This window comes from Palaemon carinicauda, chromosome 1 (assembly GCF_036898095.1).
Source record: "Palaemon carinicauda isolate YSFRI2023 chromosome 1, ASM3689809v2, whole genome shotgun sequence".
NCBI classification, from domain to species: Eukaryota; Metazoa; Arthropoda; class Malacostraca; order Decapoda; family Palaemonidae; genus Palaemon; species Palaemon carinicauda.
Window position 1 is genome coordinate 141643870 of NC_090725.1, and position 17500 is coordinate 141661369.

The window sequence follows — 17500 nt, forward strand, 5'->3', positions numbered from 1 at the left end:
GGGGCTGTAATGAATCGTACTGATATAAAGTATATGCTTAGTTCTATAATGCCAAAATTTTAAAATGAAACTAAAAATCAATTTTATACATAAAAAGAAAGGTTTCAAAGCAAGAAAGTTCAAAGCAGGAACTCATAAGGATTTTTAACACACGGAAAATAAGTTCTCGATATTACAAATACTAAATGCGTTGTACTGTAAGCTCAGTCACGGTGTCTTAAGTTAATGACATGAAACTGTGTGAGTGAGCCGTCAGGTGATAACTGAGAGGCAAAGTAAATGCAACTGATTTTATTTCAACAGATACCAGGTTTATATACAACAGGTTCTGGACAAGAGAGTCACAAAAATTCAAACAGTAATTAATGAAAATTCAGACTTAAACAGGTTCAGTATACAGTGAGCGGTAGAGAGAGATATACAATATACAGTATTACCGTTATAGTGTAGGGCGGTGTGTGAAACACGTGTGGTACATAGCTAGCCCCCTCCTAAAATAACATACATGGGACATAGGGCTCCCTGCTCTAGAGAGGCGTACTGTAGGCGGGTCATCTGGCAGAAGATATGCAAGTTTGAAAGTTTTAGACAACCAATGGAGACCCAGTCTTCGCGTTGCTTTGCTGGGGGTTTGTTAGTCTGATGGCAAGGAGTAAATTTTCCCAGAAAGTGACGTAGGTGCTAGAGATTGTTAGATGAGGTTGTAGAAGGAAAAAATTCGTCAGGAACGACCAACGGGTCGCCATACACCATTTCAGCTGCCAAAACATCCAGGGCGTCTTTATGAGTGGCTCTTAGTCCCAAGAGGACCCAGGGAAGCTGAGTAAGTCAGTTAGAGTCATTGTAGCAGAACAGCAAAGCTGCTTTGAGGATCTGATGAAAACGTTTAATCATTCTATTGCAGCAGGGTTGTAGGTTGTTGTCTGATGTAGAGGGATACCCAGGAGATTTTCAAATGATGTCCAAAACTGAGAGGTGAAAGTGGTACCCCTATCAAAAGTTATATGGTCAGGGATACCAAATCTCACTACCCACCCTGATAATAAGGCAGATATACATGAGGAATATGTTGCAGTTTCCATGGGAATGGCTTACGGCCGAGTGAAGCAGTCAATGACGGTAAACAGGCAACGATGTCCTTGTGATAGGGGGAGGGGATCTACTACGTTGACGTGAATGTGGACAAAATGAAGATGAGGTTGATGAAAGGTGCCCACTCCTGAATCCATGTGTTGATGTACTTTTGAGATTTGGCATGAAGCACAGATGCAGACCCAATCCTTTGTATTCTTAGTAATGCCGTGCCAAATGAACTTCTCTTCAGTAGCTGTGCAGTAGATCGGAGCGAGGGATGTGAAAGGCCATAAATGAAATCAAACACCAGTCAGCGCATGGGAGCAGGTGTCCTTGGTCGTGCTCTACCAGTATTTACATCACAGAGGAGGGTGGTGTCAGAGTCGTCGAGGGGAACGTCCTCGCAACAGAGGGATTTGCAGGATGTCCTACTTGCTTAGTACTCTTGATCCTTCTGTTGAGCTTCAGCCAAGGTGTTGTGATTCTAATCCCAGGAGAATGGCAGCCAATATGTTTCTTGACAGGGCATTGGCAACAGGATTCATTTTCCCAGGGAAATGTTAAAGGGTGCAATTGTATTCAGCCACGATGGAAAGATGTCACCGTTGATGTGCGGACCAGGCATCGGACTGTTGATTGAAGGCGTGCACAAGACGCATGTGCCCTGTGAATTACAAGGGGCGTAAATTCTAAGACAGACACCCAAGTGCACCGCCAACAGTTTGCAGTCGAAGGTTGAGTAGCCGTATCCCACCTTGGGTAATTTTCAGCTCAAGAAGGCCAATGGGCAGGGTAAGCCGTTAACTACCTGCTCGAGTCCTGCACCAATAGCTATGTCCCTGGTATCAGTAGAGAGAAGAAGAGGAGCATGTGGCTTGGGAAAAGTGAGAGCAGCAGCGGTTGATAGGGCATTCTTTGCATTGTAGAAGGCTGCTTCTTGAACGGGATTCCACTTCATGTCTTTTGGCTTGCCCTTGAGGGAAGCATAGAGGGGGGAAAGAGGGGCGGCAATGACTGGTAGGAAACAGTGATAATAGTTGATAATGCCAAAGAATTCTTGCAGTGCTTTGATGGTCCAGGGGAAGCTCTGAACAGTTGCTACCTTCTCAGGGAGGGGGTGGACTCCTTCAGTAGTGTTGTAGTGCCCTAAGAATGATGCTTCATTGGCGCCAAAGGTACCCTTGTCGTACCGGACTACAAGGCCATTCTGTTGTAGGCAGTCAAGCACGATACATGAATGATGAAGTTGTTCCCCTTTGGTGGAAGAAAACGCAAATATGTCTTCCATAACATATACAGAAAGGGAGGTCTCTTAAGGCGTTGAACAGTGGCCCCAGAAATTACGAAGGCCAAAACAGGCATAAATGAAGGTGTATATACTGGATAGGGTGGTGATAGCAGTCTTAGGGATGTCTTCTGGGTTCATGGGCACTTGATAATACTCCTTCTGGAGGTCGAGCATGTAGAAAACCTTTGCTTTGTGCAAGTAGGAGGTAACATCATCCATATTTGGGAGGGGGTAGTGAACCGGTTCTGTCTGCATGTTCAGACTCTTATAATCACCACAAGGGCGAAGGGAGGCATCTTTATTTAGGACGATCTGTAAGGGCAACAAACATGGGCTTGAGGACTTTTGGCAAAGGCCCATTTCTTCCATTTTGGCAAAGGTTTAGCAGCTGTCAAACGATCCAGTGCCACTGGGGGCCCTGTCATCTTGATATGGTGATAAATACCGTTCTTGGCAGGAACCATGGGCGTTTGTCGAAGTTCTGGACTGAAGACAAGAGGAGGTGGGCATAGGCATCCGTGGATGCACTGATGTGGAGAATGATGTCAGAGAGGCGGGTTGAAGAGGTGAGCAACATCAACCAGGAGGTGGAAATAGGAAAGGAAATCCACACTGAGGATTGGCAATGTGACTTCAGCGACAGGAAACTTTCATTGATATTTAGCTCTTCCATACAATAATGTGAGGGTTGCAAACCTCTGGGTGGGGATCCCAGATCTGTTGGAAGCTACCAGGCAGACGATGGCAGGCTTAAACAGACTATGTCGTATCCTGGAGAGTGGCCTTGGTAGAAGGGAATGGCAAGCACCTGTGTCTACCAAAAAATCACATGCCCGTACCTGCATCATGTAGAAAGAAAATATTAGTGACAGGGAAGGTCACTGCCACAAGCGATAGCTTACTTACACGTTTTTTGGAACGAATAACCGTTCACACATTTCTTTGCAGCAGCCTCGAATCTGGAGTGGTAGTAGCATAACTGTGGCCAATGGGCGTCAGTAAGTGGCTGTAGAGGTCGTTGGTTGGGGCGTGAGTGAGTGGTGGCATACATGAGTGGTTGGCAGCTTTGTCGCTGCACCAGCACGTCACGGGTTAGGCATCTGTGTTCTACCACGTTCAAATCAACTTCGGTCGATGTTGAATAGTTGTCCTCTTCATCAGGCGTGGAGGCGTTGATGGAGGTCTCGAAGGGGGTGAAATGGCTGTCCTTAAGGGTATCCACTTTGGTCATCAGGTCCTTTGTGGGCAAGGAATTGATCTAGGGCATGCCAGCACATACAATTTCAGGTAGGCATCATTTCCTTGAGAGCGAGCGAGCGAAGTCTTATGGTTTTTCAACGGATGTTGAGAGAGCTAAAAAAGTTTGGCTATATGGGTGACTGGTGATGGTGAGTACTGCTCCAGGAGGTAGTTTTTGAGGGTGCCATACACTATTGGGGTGTCCCCTTGCTCGCAAAGCCAATCAGAAATTTCCCAGAAAATGTCCTTGGGGATTGCTGCGAGAACATAGTCTGTTTGGTGCTTGAACAAGTCATACCCTTAATGCGAAACTGGACCTCGGTGTGCTGAAACCAGACAAATGCCTCTGTACTGGCAAAGGACTGTAGTTTCATGGATGTGGCGTTGATGGGAGAGCCAATATCGGAGGCTGCAATATCAAACCGTAAGACATAGCCGTGAGGGGGAAGGCGGGAGGGAGCTGGACACTCCGCTGGTCACCAGTGTGCGAGTGAGCCGTTAGGTGATAACTGAGAGGCGAGGTGAATGCAACTGACCTTATTTCATCAGATAGCGCATTTATACACAACAGGTTCCGGACAAGAATGTCAGAGAAATTCAAACAAAATAAATTCATGAAATGGCAGGCTTAAACAGGTTCTGTTAATAATGAGGGGCAGAGCGAGACATGCGAAAAAATACCGATACAGTGTACGAGCGTGTATGAAACACGTGCCGTATAAAAAAAAAAACATGTCCCAAAATAGTAGTAGTCTCTTGGGAATTCGTTATTTGAGATGAACTCTTTATGTAAAAAGACAAAAATACAGAAGTTCTGATATATGATAGGCATCTATCCTCGGTCATCTTAATACTTGTTAATTTTTGTGACATTCATTGCATAAGTACCTCCAATTTCCATGGTACTTTGCAATAATGTTTTTAACGTTTTTGCCGTTATGCAAACCAAGATTGAATCCGAAAATGACCCAGACTTCATTGTAGTGAAAGTGGATTTTCTCAATAATAATTATAAATTTTTTTATGGAAATAAATTTCAAATTATATACTTCTCCCACCACGCCCCACCCCATCTCTCTCTCTCTCTCTCTCTCTCTCTCTCTCTCTCTCTCTCTCTCTCTCTATATATATATATATATATATATATGTATATATATATATATATATATATATATATATATATATATATATATATATATATATATATATATATACTGTATGTATATAGACATACATATATATATATATATATATATATATATATATATATATATATATATATATATGTGTGTGTGTGTGTGTGTCTGTATGTTTACATATTAGTGTGTCTGTGTGTTTGAAATTTTGCACTTTATCCAAATCAGCTTATATTCAATTAACTAAACCATGAATTACCTTTACACTTCACTAAGCAAAGAGGCATGAATTAACGACCACATCGCGCAAAAATGTGTAGTATGTGTAAAAATGGTGAAAAATGTCCGGTTAGTGGAGAAGCCATATATAAAAGCTTCCCGTGATTTTAAAATTTAGGCCAAGCATGGCTCTTCTATCACTGATGATAGTGGAAAATACCACACGATGCTTTCCCCTCTACAAAATAACGTTACAGAAAAAAAAACTAAAGTCGAATGTAAGGAATACACGCGAAAAGTTTGATATTTACTTGCATATACAGTATATATATATATATATATATATATATATATATATATATATATATATATATATATATATATATATATATATATATATATATATATATGTATATATATATATATATATATCGATGTGAATTAGTAAAATTCTAACGGTCAAAATATATTTCTTGACATTATGTACTTCAAAGTAAATTCGTACTCATTACGAAACATATTCAAGATATCAAATATTGGGTATTTAATTTTTTTTTACAACAATTCGAATTAGGGGTCACTAGGATTGGATTCCAAATAAGTATTCAAGTTAAGAGTCTTTGGTTAGGAGTCAAAACAACGAATCCTGTTGGAAGTCCTTTGATTCGGAATACAAACAATTCAAGTTAGTAATCCTTTAGCTTTGATATAGAAAACCATTCAAATTACGAACCAATATTTGGTGGGAAATGTAAAAAGGATTTATGTTAGGAGTCCTTTGGTTTGGAATCAAAACAACGAATTAAATTAGGAGTCCTTCAGTCTGGAATCTAAATAAATATTAATGTCAGGAGTTCTTTAATTTGTAATCCAAACAGTGATTAAAGTTAGAAGTCCTTTGGTTTTGAATTCAAATAACATTTCAAGTTAGGAGTCCTAAGAATTGAAATCCTTAAACCAGTTCAAGTTAGGATCTCTTGAATTTGGACTTCAAACACCAAAAAAAGTTAGGAGTCCTTTCATTTGGAATCTAAACAGTGATTCAAGTTAAGAAATCTCTGGTTTGGAATCAAAATAATGATTCAAGTTAAAATTCCTATATTTTGGAATCCAAAAACTACTCTAGCTGGGAGTCCTATAATTTTGAAACCTCTACTAACAATGGTTCAAGTTAGAATTCCTTTGGATTGAAATACTAACAACGGTTCAAGTTAGGAACTCTTAAAATAGGAATTTAATCAACTACTCGGGTTAGGAGCCTATAAATCCAGAATCCAAACAACGGCTCAAGTTAGGAGTTTTTCGTTTTGAATCAAATGATGATCCAGATTAGTTCTTCAGTAAAGAATCCAAACAAAAATTCAAGTTATGAGCATTTCATTCGGAATCCAAACAATGATTTAAGTTAGGCCTCCAGTGGTCTGGAACTCAAACAACGATTCAAGTTAGAATTCCTTTAATTTGGAATCTAAACATTGATACAGGATAGAAGTCTTCTGGTTAGGAGCCCAAACAACAATTCAAGCTAGTAGTTCTAGGATTTGGAATCCAAACAGCAATGAAAGTTAGGAGTTCTTTGGTTAGGAATTAAATCACTTTTCAAGCTAGAGGCCTATCTTATTTGGATCTCAAAGAATGATTCTAATTTGAAATTCAAGTGAGGAATCCTTCCATTTGGAATCTAAACAACGACTCAAGTTAAAAGTCTTTTAATACGGTACCCAAACAACGATTCAATTTGGGAATAATTCCATTTGTAATCCAACCAACGATTCAAGTTAGGAATCCTTGCATTTGAAATCCAAAGAGCGATTAAAGTTAAAAGTTTTTATTAATTTGGAATCCAAACAACGATTTAATTTAGGAATCCTTCAATTTGGAATCCAAACCATGCTTTCAGTTACGAGTCCTTTAATTTGAAATCCAAACAAAAATTCAAGTTAGGAATCCTTTAATTTGGAATCCAAACAAAGATTCAAGTTAAGAGTCCTTTAATTTGGAATCCAAACAAACATTCAAGTTAGAGGAGTCCTTTAATTTGGAATCCAAATAACTATTTGAATTAGAAATCCTTTGTTTAGGATTCCAAACAACGATTCAAATTAGGAGAACTGTTGAAATATCGTTACTTCCCTCACATACAGAAGCAAATATTGAGGATGACATAGAAGAGGTCAAGAAAAGTAAAGAAAGATTTTTTTATTTGTAATACTGAAATATTTTTACGTAACTATGAAGCTGTCTAGAACACAAAATAAATATTGATGGTGAAGGAAGCAGGGCAAAAAATACCTTAACTCTACTTTCAGGTCAAACTTTACGCCAAACATAATAATATAGCCGATCTATCTTCCCATTCCCGATGAAGATTGCCCTACAAATAATGGCTTAATGAACAATATGGGGGAGACTAATAATTGGATACATAAACTAGTAGAGACATATACAAAAAACACACACTTATATGCAGTATGCATATATGATTATTTATTTATTTATTTACATTTATACATGCATACATACATGCATATACTTACATACATACATACATATGTATCAAGGGCACCAAAAGGAAATACAGAAAGACTTTATTGGAGTTAGTACTTTCGTCCTGTTAGTGACATCGTCGGACACAATGTTACTAATAGGACGAAAGTACTAACTCCAATAAAGTCTTTCATTTGCCTTTCGTGGCTGTAATACATATTTTTCGCTCATCACTTGTCATTTTTAGTGATGTTTACACACATATGTATACAGGTATGTACTGTATGTATGTATATATATATATATATATATATATATATATATATATATATATATATATATATATATATATATATATATAAATATATGTACACAGTATATGTGTGTGTAAAATTCACTAAACATGAAACGTGTCAGCTTTAGTGATCTTTACACACACATATATGTATATATATGCATATACACACACGCACACACACATACACACACACACACACATATATATATATATATATACATATATATATATATATATATATATATATATATATATATATATCAATTTGTGGGAGATTGTGATTTTTGAGTGTACCTCTCGGGGTACCTACAGTATATGCTATATTTGAATGCTGGTCGTCCTTGAAAATAACGAATATGACAAAACATCTCATCCTCTTAACATCATAGCTGCAGTGTTCTGTACAAACATCAGCAACAACAGGCATTAGTAAAGTATCGAACAAGAGCTCTGACTAGCTTGTACAAAAACACAATAAGAATTTGAGGTGTGGAAAACACATAAGAAAATACTAGCCAATTTGTTTGGGCAATACAAAAGTATGAACCATCAAGAAACAGAAATCAAGACGAAAGGAATTTACCTTTTTTCCAATTTATTCAACAATTTATTTTGTTTCAGGTAACGGAATCAGGATCCAGACAGAGAAAAGATAAATAATTAAAAGTCATTAAAGAAATTTAAAAAAAATTAGACATGATTCTTTTAAATTTCGAAGCTATAAAACCTGGCGATAATTCTTTAATGATCATTTCATCAAGTGTCCACAATATACTGTTTTAACTCTTGAATATCCGTTGTCTGAATTGTCTAAAGCTCTCTTATTATAAACTTCGTTGGAATGATGAATATAACTCAATTTTATGTCCGAAACCGCTAAAAGTAAGAGACTAAATGTATAGTACTTACAAAATGTAATGATTTTGAGGACCTGTAGAATGTAGAATCTTCTCACCTGTAAGAAAAATGGAAATGAAGGTGAATAAAAAGGTGTACTAGATATGTGTTTGAAGTATCTGATATAGGTCACCATTAATATAACTCTTCCAAATTCAATAATGAATACCAAACAACTTCACATTATACCGTAATTTTTGTAAAAGTATTTATTATATGAATACCCACTGGAAAAATCCAGAGTAAATCAAAACATTCTTATGACTTGAGCTGAAGAGTTCTTTTGCCCAAGGAAAGAACCTCATCCATTATTTGGTCTCAAGGAATTATCAAACAATTCACTCACGGAATATAAAATCGTTCATAAAACAGCCAGTGCAAAGTCCAGACCATATAAGCAAAATACTCATCATGACGAAATAAAATCATAAATAAATTTCAAACAATCCACAAAAAATGAAGTCATTGAAAATTTCAAAGAATTAATACAAATTAAAGAAATGAATATACGACTATAAGCTAATTCAGCTTCAGCATCCCTCTAATGAACGTTATTGATCAAAACCCCACACAGTAGAACTTGTCATTTCGCGAAACAAAACTTGAGAGAAAATATTCAAGGCATTAAAAATGGATTTTTTTTCGGTATAGTTTTAATGAACTTCCCTTGTTTCAATTCCCATCTCCCACAGAATTGAGTAACTTTGGGACAAAAGAACAATCGAGTTGTGTATTTATATCCTTCGGCTACAGTTATCGTACAATCCCAACCATAAAACCCCAAAATGAACAAAGCAAGATTTAACCTTTTTGAATACATTTCCATCAGGTCATGACTCATTAGAATCACAATAACAGCCAATACATTCATAAATTCAAATTAAATGGGAAACATAGACAACTGGAGATTTGATTACACACACACACACACACACACACACACATATATATATATATATATATATATATATATATATATACATATGCATATATATATATATATATATATATATATATATATATATGTGTGTGTGTGTGTGTGTGTGTTCTCCATTTACATAACCATCTTTTCTTCACAATTCCTTGTCCTTTCCTAGAAATAGGATCTTCCATACTGAATTTTGTATCAGGAAAAAATTCTTATTCAGCTTTTGTTCCTAGAGGGAAATTTGCATAAAAGCGAGGCCCTGAGGGTAATCTAATAATGATATTGGATGGGGTCACTTCAGAGCATTAACTACTGCCATGTTTCAAGACTTACTTGTTTCTTGTAGCTTATAGGATAATGCTCGGTGAGTCCATGAATCAATTATGCTTTAAGTCAGTCAAAATTTCCAGTGTCACTAAAATAACGATCTTGGATCATAGTGGATTTTCCAATTCTTCCATTTAAATGACTTCCCACAAATATTGAAAAATATATGTTGTCTTGCTTTAAAAATGGATGGAAATTTCCCACTACTACAAACACAATTTACACAAACATATATATATATATATATATATATATATATATATATATATATATATATATATATATATATATATATATATATATATGGTCGGTCTTTACCTCAATAAATATCAAGGCCAAAAAGAAATGACTCACTTCATTGGTAGGACAGAAAGTGCAATTTGGACGAAGGTCAGTGGTTCAATTTGCGTAAGTGTTTGCGTTGGGACGTGCCTACACGATGTTGACGTTGGGAAAATATCTGCTCAGGTGTTCATCTCATGTAGATATATACCGGTACACACAAACACAACACATTCATATATATATATATATATATATATATATATATATATATATATATATATATATATATATATATATATACATATATATATATATATATATATACATATATATACATATATATATATATATATATATATATATATATATATCTAAATATATATATATATATATATATATATATATATATATATATATATATATATATATATATATTTATATTTATATGTAGACAATGGCTAAGTTAAGTGAAATTTGGAAATCAAACCGCCTAAAATTACATACAGTATAAAAATCAGACTATATATAAGTTTAGTGAGATCGGTGTTACTCTATGGACATGAGTCATGGTATGGCAATGAAACAATCTCTAATAGATTTAGTAGATTTGAGATCAAAGCCCTGATAAGGATATTGGAAATTAAATAGCAGGACAAGATTAGAAATGAAACTAAAAGAGAGATTACTCGATTGCCATATAGGGATGAGACCATGATGAAGGTAGATGGAGATTGTTCAGGCATGCTCTTCGCACTCTCCAAGAGAGATTAGTTCACCAAACGTTCAGCTGGGCTCCACAAGGCACTAAAAGAGTTGGAAGACCAGACCTACATGGCTGAGGATTATGAAGCGCGAAGTGGGAGATGATGAATGGAGAAGTATTGAATTAAAAGCTCAAAATAGAGGTGACTGGCGAAATCTAATCGAGGTCTTTTGCATAAATAGGTGGAGGAGATGATGATAAATATATATATATATATATATATATATATATATATATATATATACATCTATATATATACATATATATATATATATATATATATATATATATATATATATATATATATATATATACTTATATGCGTGTATATGTGTCTGCAAATAGGCTTGTCTAATCAAATATAACTGAGAAAGAAGATAGATTTATATTTTGAAATACACACTATTATACTGAAAAACGTTACAAGGGCATGAAATGCATTGCTTTGTTACTAACATATTTTTTACCTACCCTGATTATACATTCATAACTTATTAAAAGAGAGGCTTTTACTGACTCAAAAAAGGTGCCTCTGCATCTTAGAGAAGAGTTGAGATACATACAGTTTTATATACTTGGATTTTTGTGGTCAGACTCAGGTGCACATGTTTAAAAACCCTATTCCTGAGCCTTCCAAAGTCACGTGAGGCTTTGTTTATTTTAATCAGTATGTCTTCGTCGATCTTAGAAGTGGATGAAACAAAGCTACAAAGTTATTTGAAAGAAAAGATCACCCGCTGTGCTTAGAGCCACAGTGAAGACGGGCCTATCCTCATTTGGTTTAGTTTGTTGTGATATATCTTTGTTTTCTTGTTTTCACCTATAAGTCAAGCACCTGCTATATTGAAGTTTGAATGATAAAATGCGTTGCAATGAGTAGTGTTTGGGCGATAATGGCAGCGTTATCGGCATGTTGCAAATTTTGTAAACGGACATGTAGATGTTTCATTAAAAGTTTGTAACACTCGGATGTTGAACAGGCTAACATATATTGGGAATTCTACTAGGGTATTTTCTTGCAATATGGTTATTATTGAGGATATGAACAGATTGAAGAGGACAGGGGTCAGATCATCATCTACCTCTACTCCCATTTCCACCGAGAAGGATGAGGATTCCAAGTTGCTAATTTTCCTTTTTTGCTTCATCATTGGATTGAAAAAAAAAAATGAATTACTTTGAGAAATTTGCTATGATCTCCCTATTTATCAGGTTTTTTCCATAAAAACTCGCTAGGCATTAATTCTAAGGCCTTGATAAGGTAAACCCCTTTAGCGAAAAGTAAGCTCAATGAAATCCACTTTTTGCTATCGTTAAAAGTCTAAAGAATACAACCTATGTGACGTACATCCTGCCATATGGTGTCAGCCAATAGGAGCACACTTCAAGTCTCTACTTAGCTAATTATAACATGCTAGTGTTCGCACATATGTGGAAATAAAAGATGAAAAGAGCCAGTGTCTGTTCAACCCTTCTAAAACCAGTATTTGAGGGGAATTGCTCCTGGTCTCTACCACCCTACACCATCATTATAAGTCTCTGAAAATCTAACAAAATATAGCTAGATAATTGTTTCATAGTGATATGATTAAAATTAAAATACTGTAAGAGGAATTAGGTGAAGTTCTTTCATCCATGTGATTAATATCCCAAATCGGATCAATTCCTGGCTTACAGTGATCCGGCATAGCGGGAAAAGCTTTAGTCGAAGAAGAAGTAAAGTGTTGCTATGATTATATAGCCTTTAGATATATAATACTTTCTAGTGTCCTTTTCCTTATGAAAATAGAGTTATGTATATTACACAGAAATAGCAAAACACATACTCCTTATGTTGATATAGGACATTACATTTACAAGAAATCATGTAATTACAAAATAAGATAGTGATGACAATAACTAATTTATTTTTGTTTTCTCAGCATCCAACAATCAGCTTCTACTGCAATGGGATTCTAAACCCAAATAGGTTACCCCCTGGCAATGGTATGAGAGCGTGATCAAGATCGATAATGGCATCATAGTGTTCATCAATGACGAGACCTTCGACCTCAATTACCTCTTGGAACATCAAACCAAAGGAACTCTTACTGCATTTAGTTAAAAGGGCTGCTTTCTGTAGTTTACTGAATGCATATATAATGGTTAACTTTCATAAATTGTATTGAATTGTATAGCCCTCCCATTTAACTTTACTTACCTTATAAATGTGTTTATTGATAGCACCTCATTAATTTTTATCTTCTTTCAACAGGTTCTGTGACTCATGTGAGACCTCAGTGGCTCCCGGAGTTGGACGTTCAGTCCAAGGAGGAAGAAGAAGACTCAGCACCCTCAATAAAGATGGTCAAGAGCACCGGTGCCAAGCCCATGGAACAGGTGTAAAAGGAGGAAAACATAGCTACCCTGATCTGGCTGACTTTATCCAATCCCCCCCGTATCCATACATTCCCTTCTACGAGTACTTTCAGGTCAGATTTTTATGGTCTGTTGTGCAGTAAAATATGTATAAAAACTAACCTATAAGCCATGCCAAAGGCTGTGAGTGCTACCTTTTCCACCGACGTCCCTTAATATGATGGCAGTTATTGACATCATTATTTACATGAGCATTGAACAAATACCTTCATAGAGAATTACTGGTCACAATGGATAGGGATGCAGCAGTTGGTGGATATACTGTCATCCAAAAGGTTCCAGCTGATGAGGCTCTGATACATTTCAACAATGACGAGCATGTTCGGACTACCACTGACCGATTCTTCAAAATTTAGTAACTCTTCAGTGTTGTCACCATAGTTACTAAAGGTGGCTGACACACTGAAGCATCCGGTGGAGGAGATCAAGGTGGCCCACAAGGGGACCATGGCTGGATCCCTATGGCAGTACACCCAAAACAAGCCTGACAATTGAAGTTGTAACCTTTTCTGCAGGGCAAGCATTGGTGGATTTACTCATGATATCCTCCTCTACCAGGAAGAAATAATTTTCTTCTATCACCCCAAAGTCTCTCAGAGAAGAAGTCTACCTGGTCAGCAGCAAGACGGTAATCACCCTTGTCAAGACCCTGAAGACACTACACCAGTCTGCCATTTATGTAGAAAGTTGGTTCACCAGTATCGGCCCTGTGGAGTACCTCAAGGACCATTTTGGTTGCAGATATGTGGGCATTTCAAGGAAAAACCGGATTGAGTATCCTCCGTTCGCCTCTGTCAAAGAAATTAACAAGAGATATTCCTAAGGCGAAGCTAGAGGCTTACTGTTCAAATGGTATCCATGTCATGTGGCAGAAAAATAATGGTGTGGTTACAGCCATTTCGTCGGATTCTAGAGTGTCCACAATGAAGACAGTTTTGCGTAATGATAAACAGCAGAAGGTAGAGGTTCCGTCTTAATTAATGTCACCAAGGAATAACAAGGGAAAATTGGTGGCATCAACAAGTCTGACATGCTGACCCACCCCTACAAGACTCCTATGTGGACCAGAGAGTGATACATCAAGCTCTTCGGGTGTATCCTGGACTTGCGCATTTGCAATGCCTGACTGCTGTACAAGAGAGATTGCCTTGAAAAGCCTTGAAGGAGAAGTTCGTGCCTCTCAACACCATACTGGACATCTCACGAGTTGCAAGAAGTCAGAAGGCCATGGTACCAAAAGCAATTTGTCTCTCTTTAAAGTGGATGCCCATGCCAGTGCTAAAGAGAGGATAGAAAGCCAACATGCCCCACTACAACCATCAGTATGATACCTAGGAAGGCCATATGGTGGTTTTTGTCCCTAAATGGCCCTCTGCTTTTCGGACTTCAGGAACTGTTTCATCCCGTTCCATATACTAGGGCTAATCCTTCCACTAGTCCCCATCCTTCCAGCCTCAGTGGAACAGTAGTGCCAGGTACCTGATCTACCTCTTAAGCAGTTTTCCCTTAGGACCCTTTTACTTTAGTATTTATAATGTTTTGTTTATAACCTTTACTTTAATAAATATTTTGGCCTGTTTGTGTTTGTGGTGCTTTATTAAAGTTATTTCTATGTTGCTTTATTCACTAAACTTGCATATTTTGATCTAATACTTCTTGTGGTGCTTTCGTAATTTTATGTTGTTTATTTTCTATACTTGTATTTTTCCATCTCCTGCTTGTGTTTGTGGTGCTTTACTAACGTTATTTTTATCTGTTTTTTTTTCACGATACTTGTATATTTTGCTCTCCTGTTTGTATTTGTTGTACTAAATTAGTAATTTTCACATTTTTTTACCACTACTGGTATCCTTGTATATTTTATTCTCATCTTTGTGTTTGTGGTGCTTTAGTAACGTCATTTTATGTTCTACTTATGCAATTTGTATTTGTAAGGAACCTTAGTAAGTTAGTCATTACTAACTAGTCATATTCTGTATTTCTTTATTTTTTTTTTTTTTTTGGTAAATTACCTGGTAATTGTAAGCTGTAATTTTAATGCAAATTTATTTCATTTTTACTTCTTACCATACACTACAGCACTGAAATGGAATTTTGAGTAATTTCCTTTGATGATTAAGAAATTATATGAAATAAGTTAATCTACCAAATTTCGTTAAAAAATAGAAAGTGGATTTCAGCCGCGTGTTTAGTACTTATATTTGAAGACATTTTTACAGGCTGAAGGCCTGTCAAGTCGCTACTCGTGTTCTTGTACTTCTTGAACTTGGTGCGCACACTATATTTTTTTGCCCATTTCTCCGTTATTCATGAACCCATCGATCGTCATGAAACTTAGTAGGCACATTCTATGGGTCATTATTTGACGATCCTCAGGGCGTTTTTTTACCAAAATGCAATCTCGCTAATTAGTATTCAATGAAAGAGTGAAGAAGAATTAAATTTTGACAACTCTACTAATAAGAGTCGGGTCACAGTGAAATTCAGTATTTAAGACTTTAAAAGAGAGTTCTTTACTGATCACCGAACAGAAAGTTATATCAGATTATTAATAATTAATTCATTTAGTTATTAATAATTTTGGAGGTACTAATTTCAAAAACCTTTAATACTCGGGTGATCTGTCTGATACTTGGTATGTGTATACTAGAAGGATACCCGCATCTACGACCTGAGCCTGATTTTTTTTTTTTTTTTGCTTTGTTGTTTAAGAGTTGATTAAAAAACAACCAACTCTCAAAGTTCACAGAAAAAATAGCCGTGTTTGGTGGAAGTAAAACAGTAGTGGCAGAAAATTACCATGGCGCCCTTGATTGAAAGATTCTGATCTTTACTGATTGGTAATTAACGATTAATTGAAGAAAACAATGGATTTTCAAAGTTGACAGAGATCAGTCATGTTTGGTGTCAAATGAAAGGGGAGAGACAGGAGAACGCAGTGGGGCATTAGACAGAACGATTCTCGCTATCATTGGTTAGTAATTAACGATTAATTAATGACAACAATGGACTTTCAAAGTTGATGGAAAGCTGCCGTGTTAGGTGTCAAATGTCAAGGAGGGATAAGAGAACAGGAATATACAAATACCAGAACGGTTATTGGTACATTAGTTTCCTAAACAGTTACATCTTTAGTCTATACAAGTTCATTTAACCTTATTTTTTTTTTCCTATTTCTATACTAAAGCTGGAACGGGCACAGCGTTTCTCCCTAAGCAGAGCGAGTAGCTTGCACGGGCTTTAGTTTTGATGCAACTTTGCAACGTAGGAGAGCACTTCAAAAAACATTGCAGGAGTAAATATGTCTTAAAAAAGCCTAGAAACTCACATTCTAAAGGTTTTTTGTATCTATCATTCTATAGGCGCCTGTTGAAGGGTTAACAAAGAACACGTAGAAGATAGCCTTTTGTTCTCAACCCATATCTTTCACTTGCCTCCAAATAGTCAACTCCAGCTTGTTCTTCATCAAAATAACTAATTACAGCTTATTATATGCTATATTATATTACATATTAATCTCCAGATAATTCCATTTCAAATAGTAAGCTCAAGAGTATTCCGTATCCTAACAATAAATTCAAGATTATTCCATGTCCTACTAACAACTTCCAGATTATTTCATGACAAAATAATGATTATTTATTTGATAATAGTAAATTCCGATTAATCCGTGTCCTAACAACAAATTCCAGGCTATTCAATGTCCCAATAATACACTCCAAGTTATTACATGAGGTCATAACCTACTTCACAATACTATGAGAGACACGCTTTTCCCAAATTCCAAAGCGTTTAATATCCCCCCACACTTTTAAAAAGTGGTTTAAGATTTTCTTAAACAAGAACTAAAATCTTCTTTTCTAACTATCGCCCTTAACTTTGTAATTGAGTTTTCCTCGTCTTAACAATATGGCCAACTTTATTATCCTCTCAGCCGAGAGAACAGAGTTCAACTTCCATGAGATATTACTAATATGATGCGTCTCCCTGAATTTCCCTCCCATTCAATCCTCGTTCAATCTCTCAAAATTCTGGCCCTAACGAACATACTCTATTGCATATTAATACAACCAGCGGCAAAGAATAAAACAAACTTACTTTAATGGTATACGGATTTCGGAGTACAAGTTTTGAAACCTAA

The 17500-nt window shown here is 36.2% G+C and overlaps 2 protein-coding genes across 4 annotated transcripts in view; one reads left to right on the top strand and one right to left on the bottom strand.

The window, feature by feature from the left end:
• Positions 1-17500, bottom strand: part of Ndae1 (Na[+]-driven anion exchanger 1) — a 590832-nt gene that overhangs the window by 523317 nt on the left and 50015 nt on the right. The window lies entirely within an intron of this gene.
• LOC137615640 (tigger transposable element-derived protein 1-like) overlaps positions 14223-17500 on the top strand; it is a 64069-nt gene continuing 60791 nt past the window's right edge. Inside the window, exon 1 of the mRNA XM_068345464.1 lies at positions 14223-14318. Coding sequence (XP_068201565.1) covers positions 14223-14318 — 96 coding nt within the window. The remainder of the gene's footprint in view (positions 14319-17500) is intronic.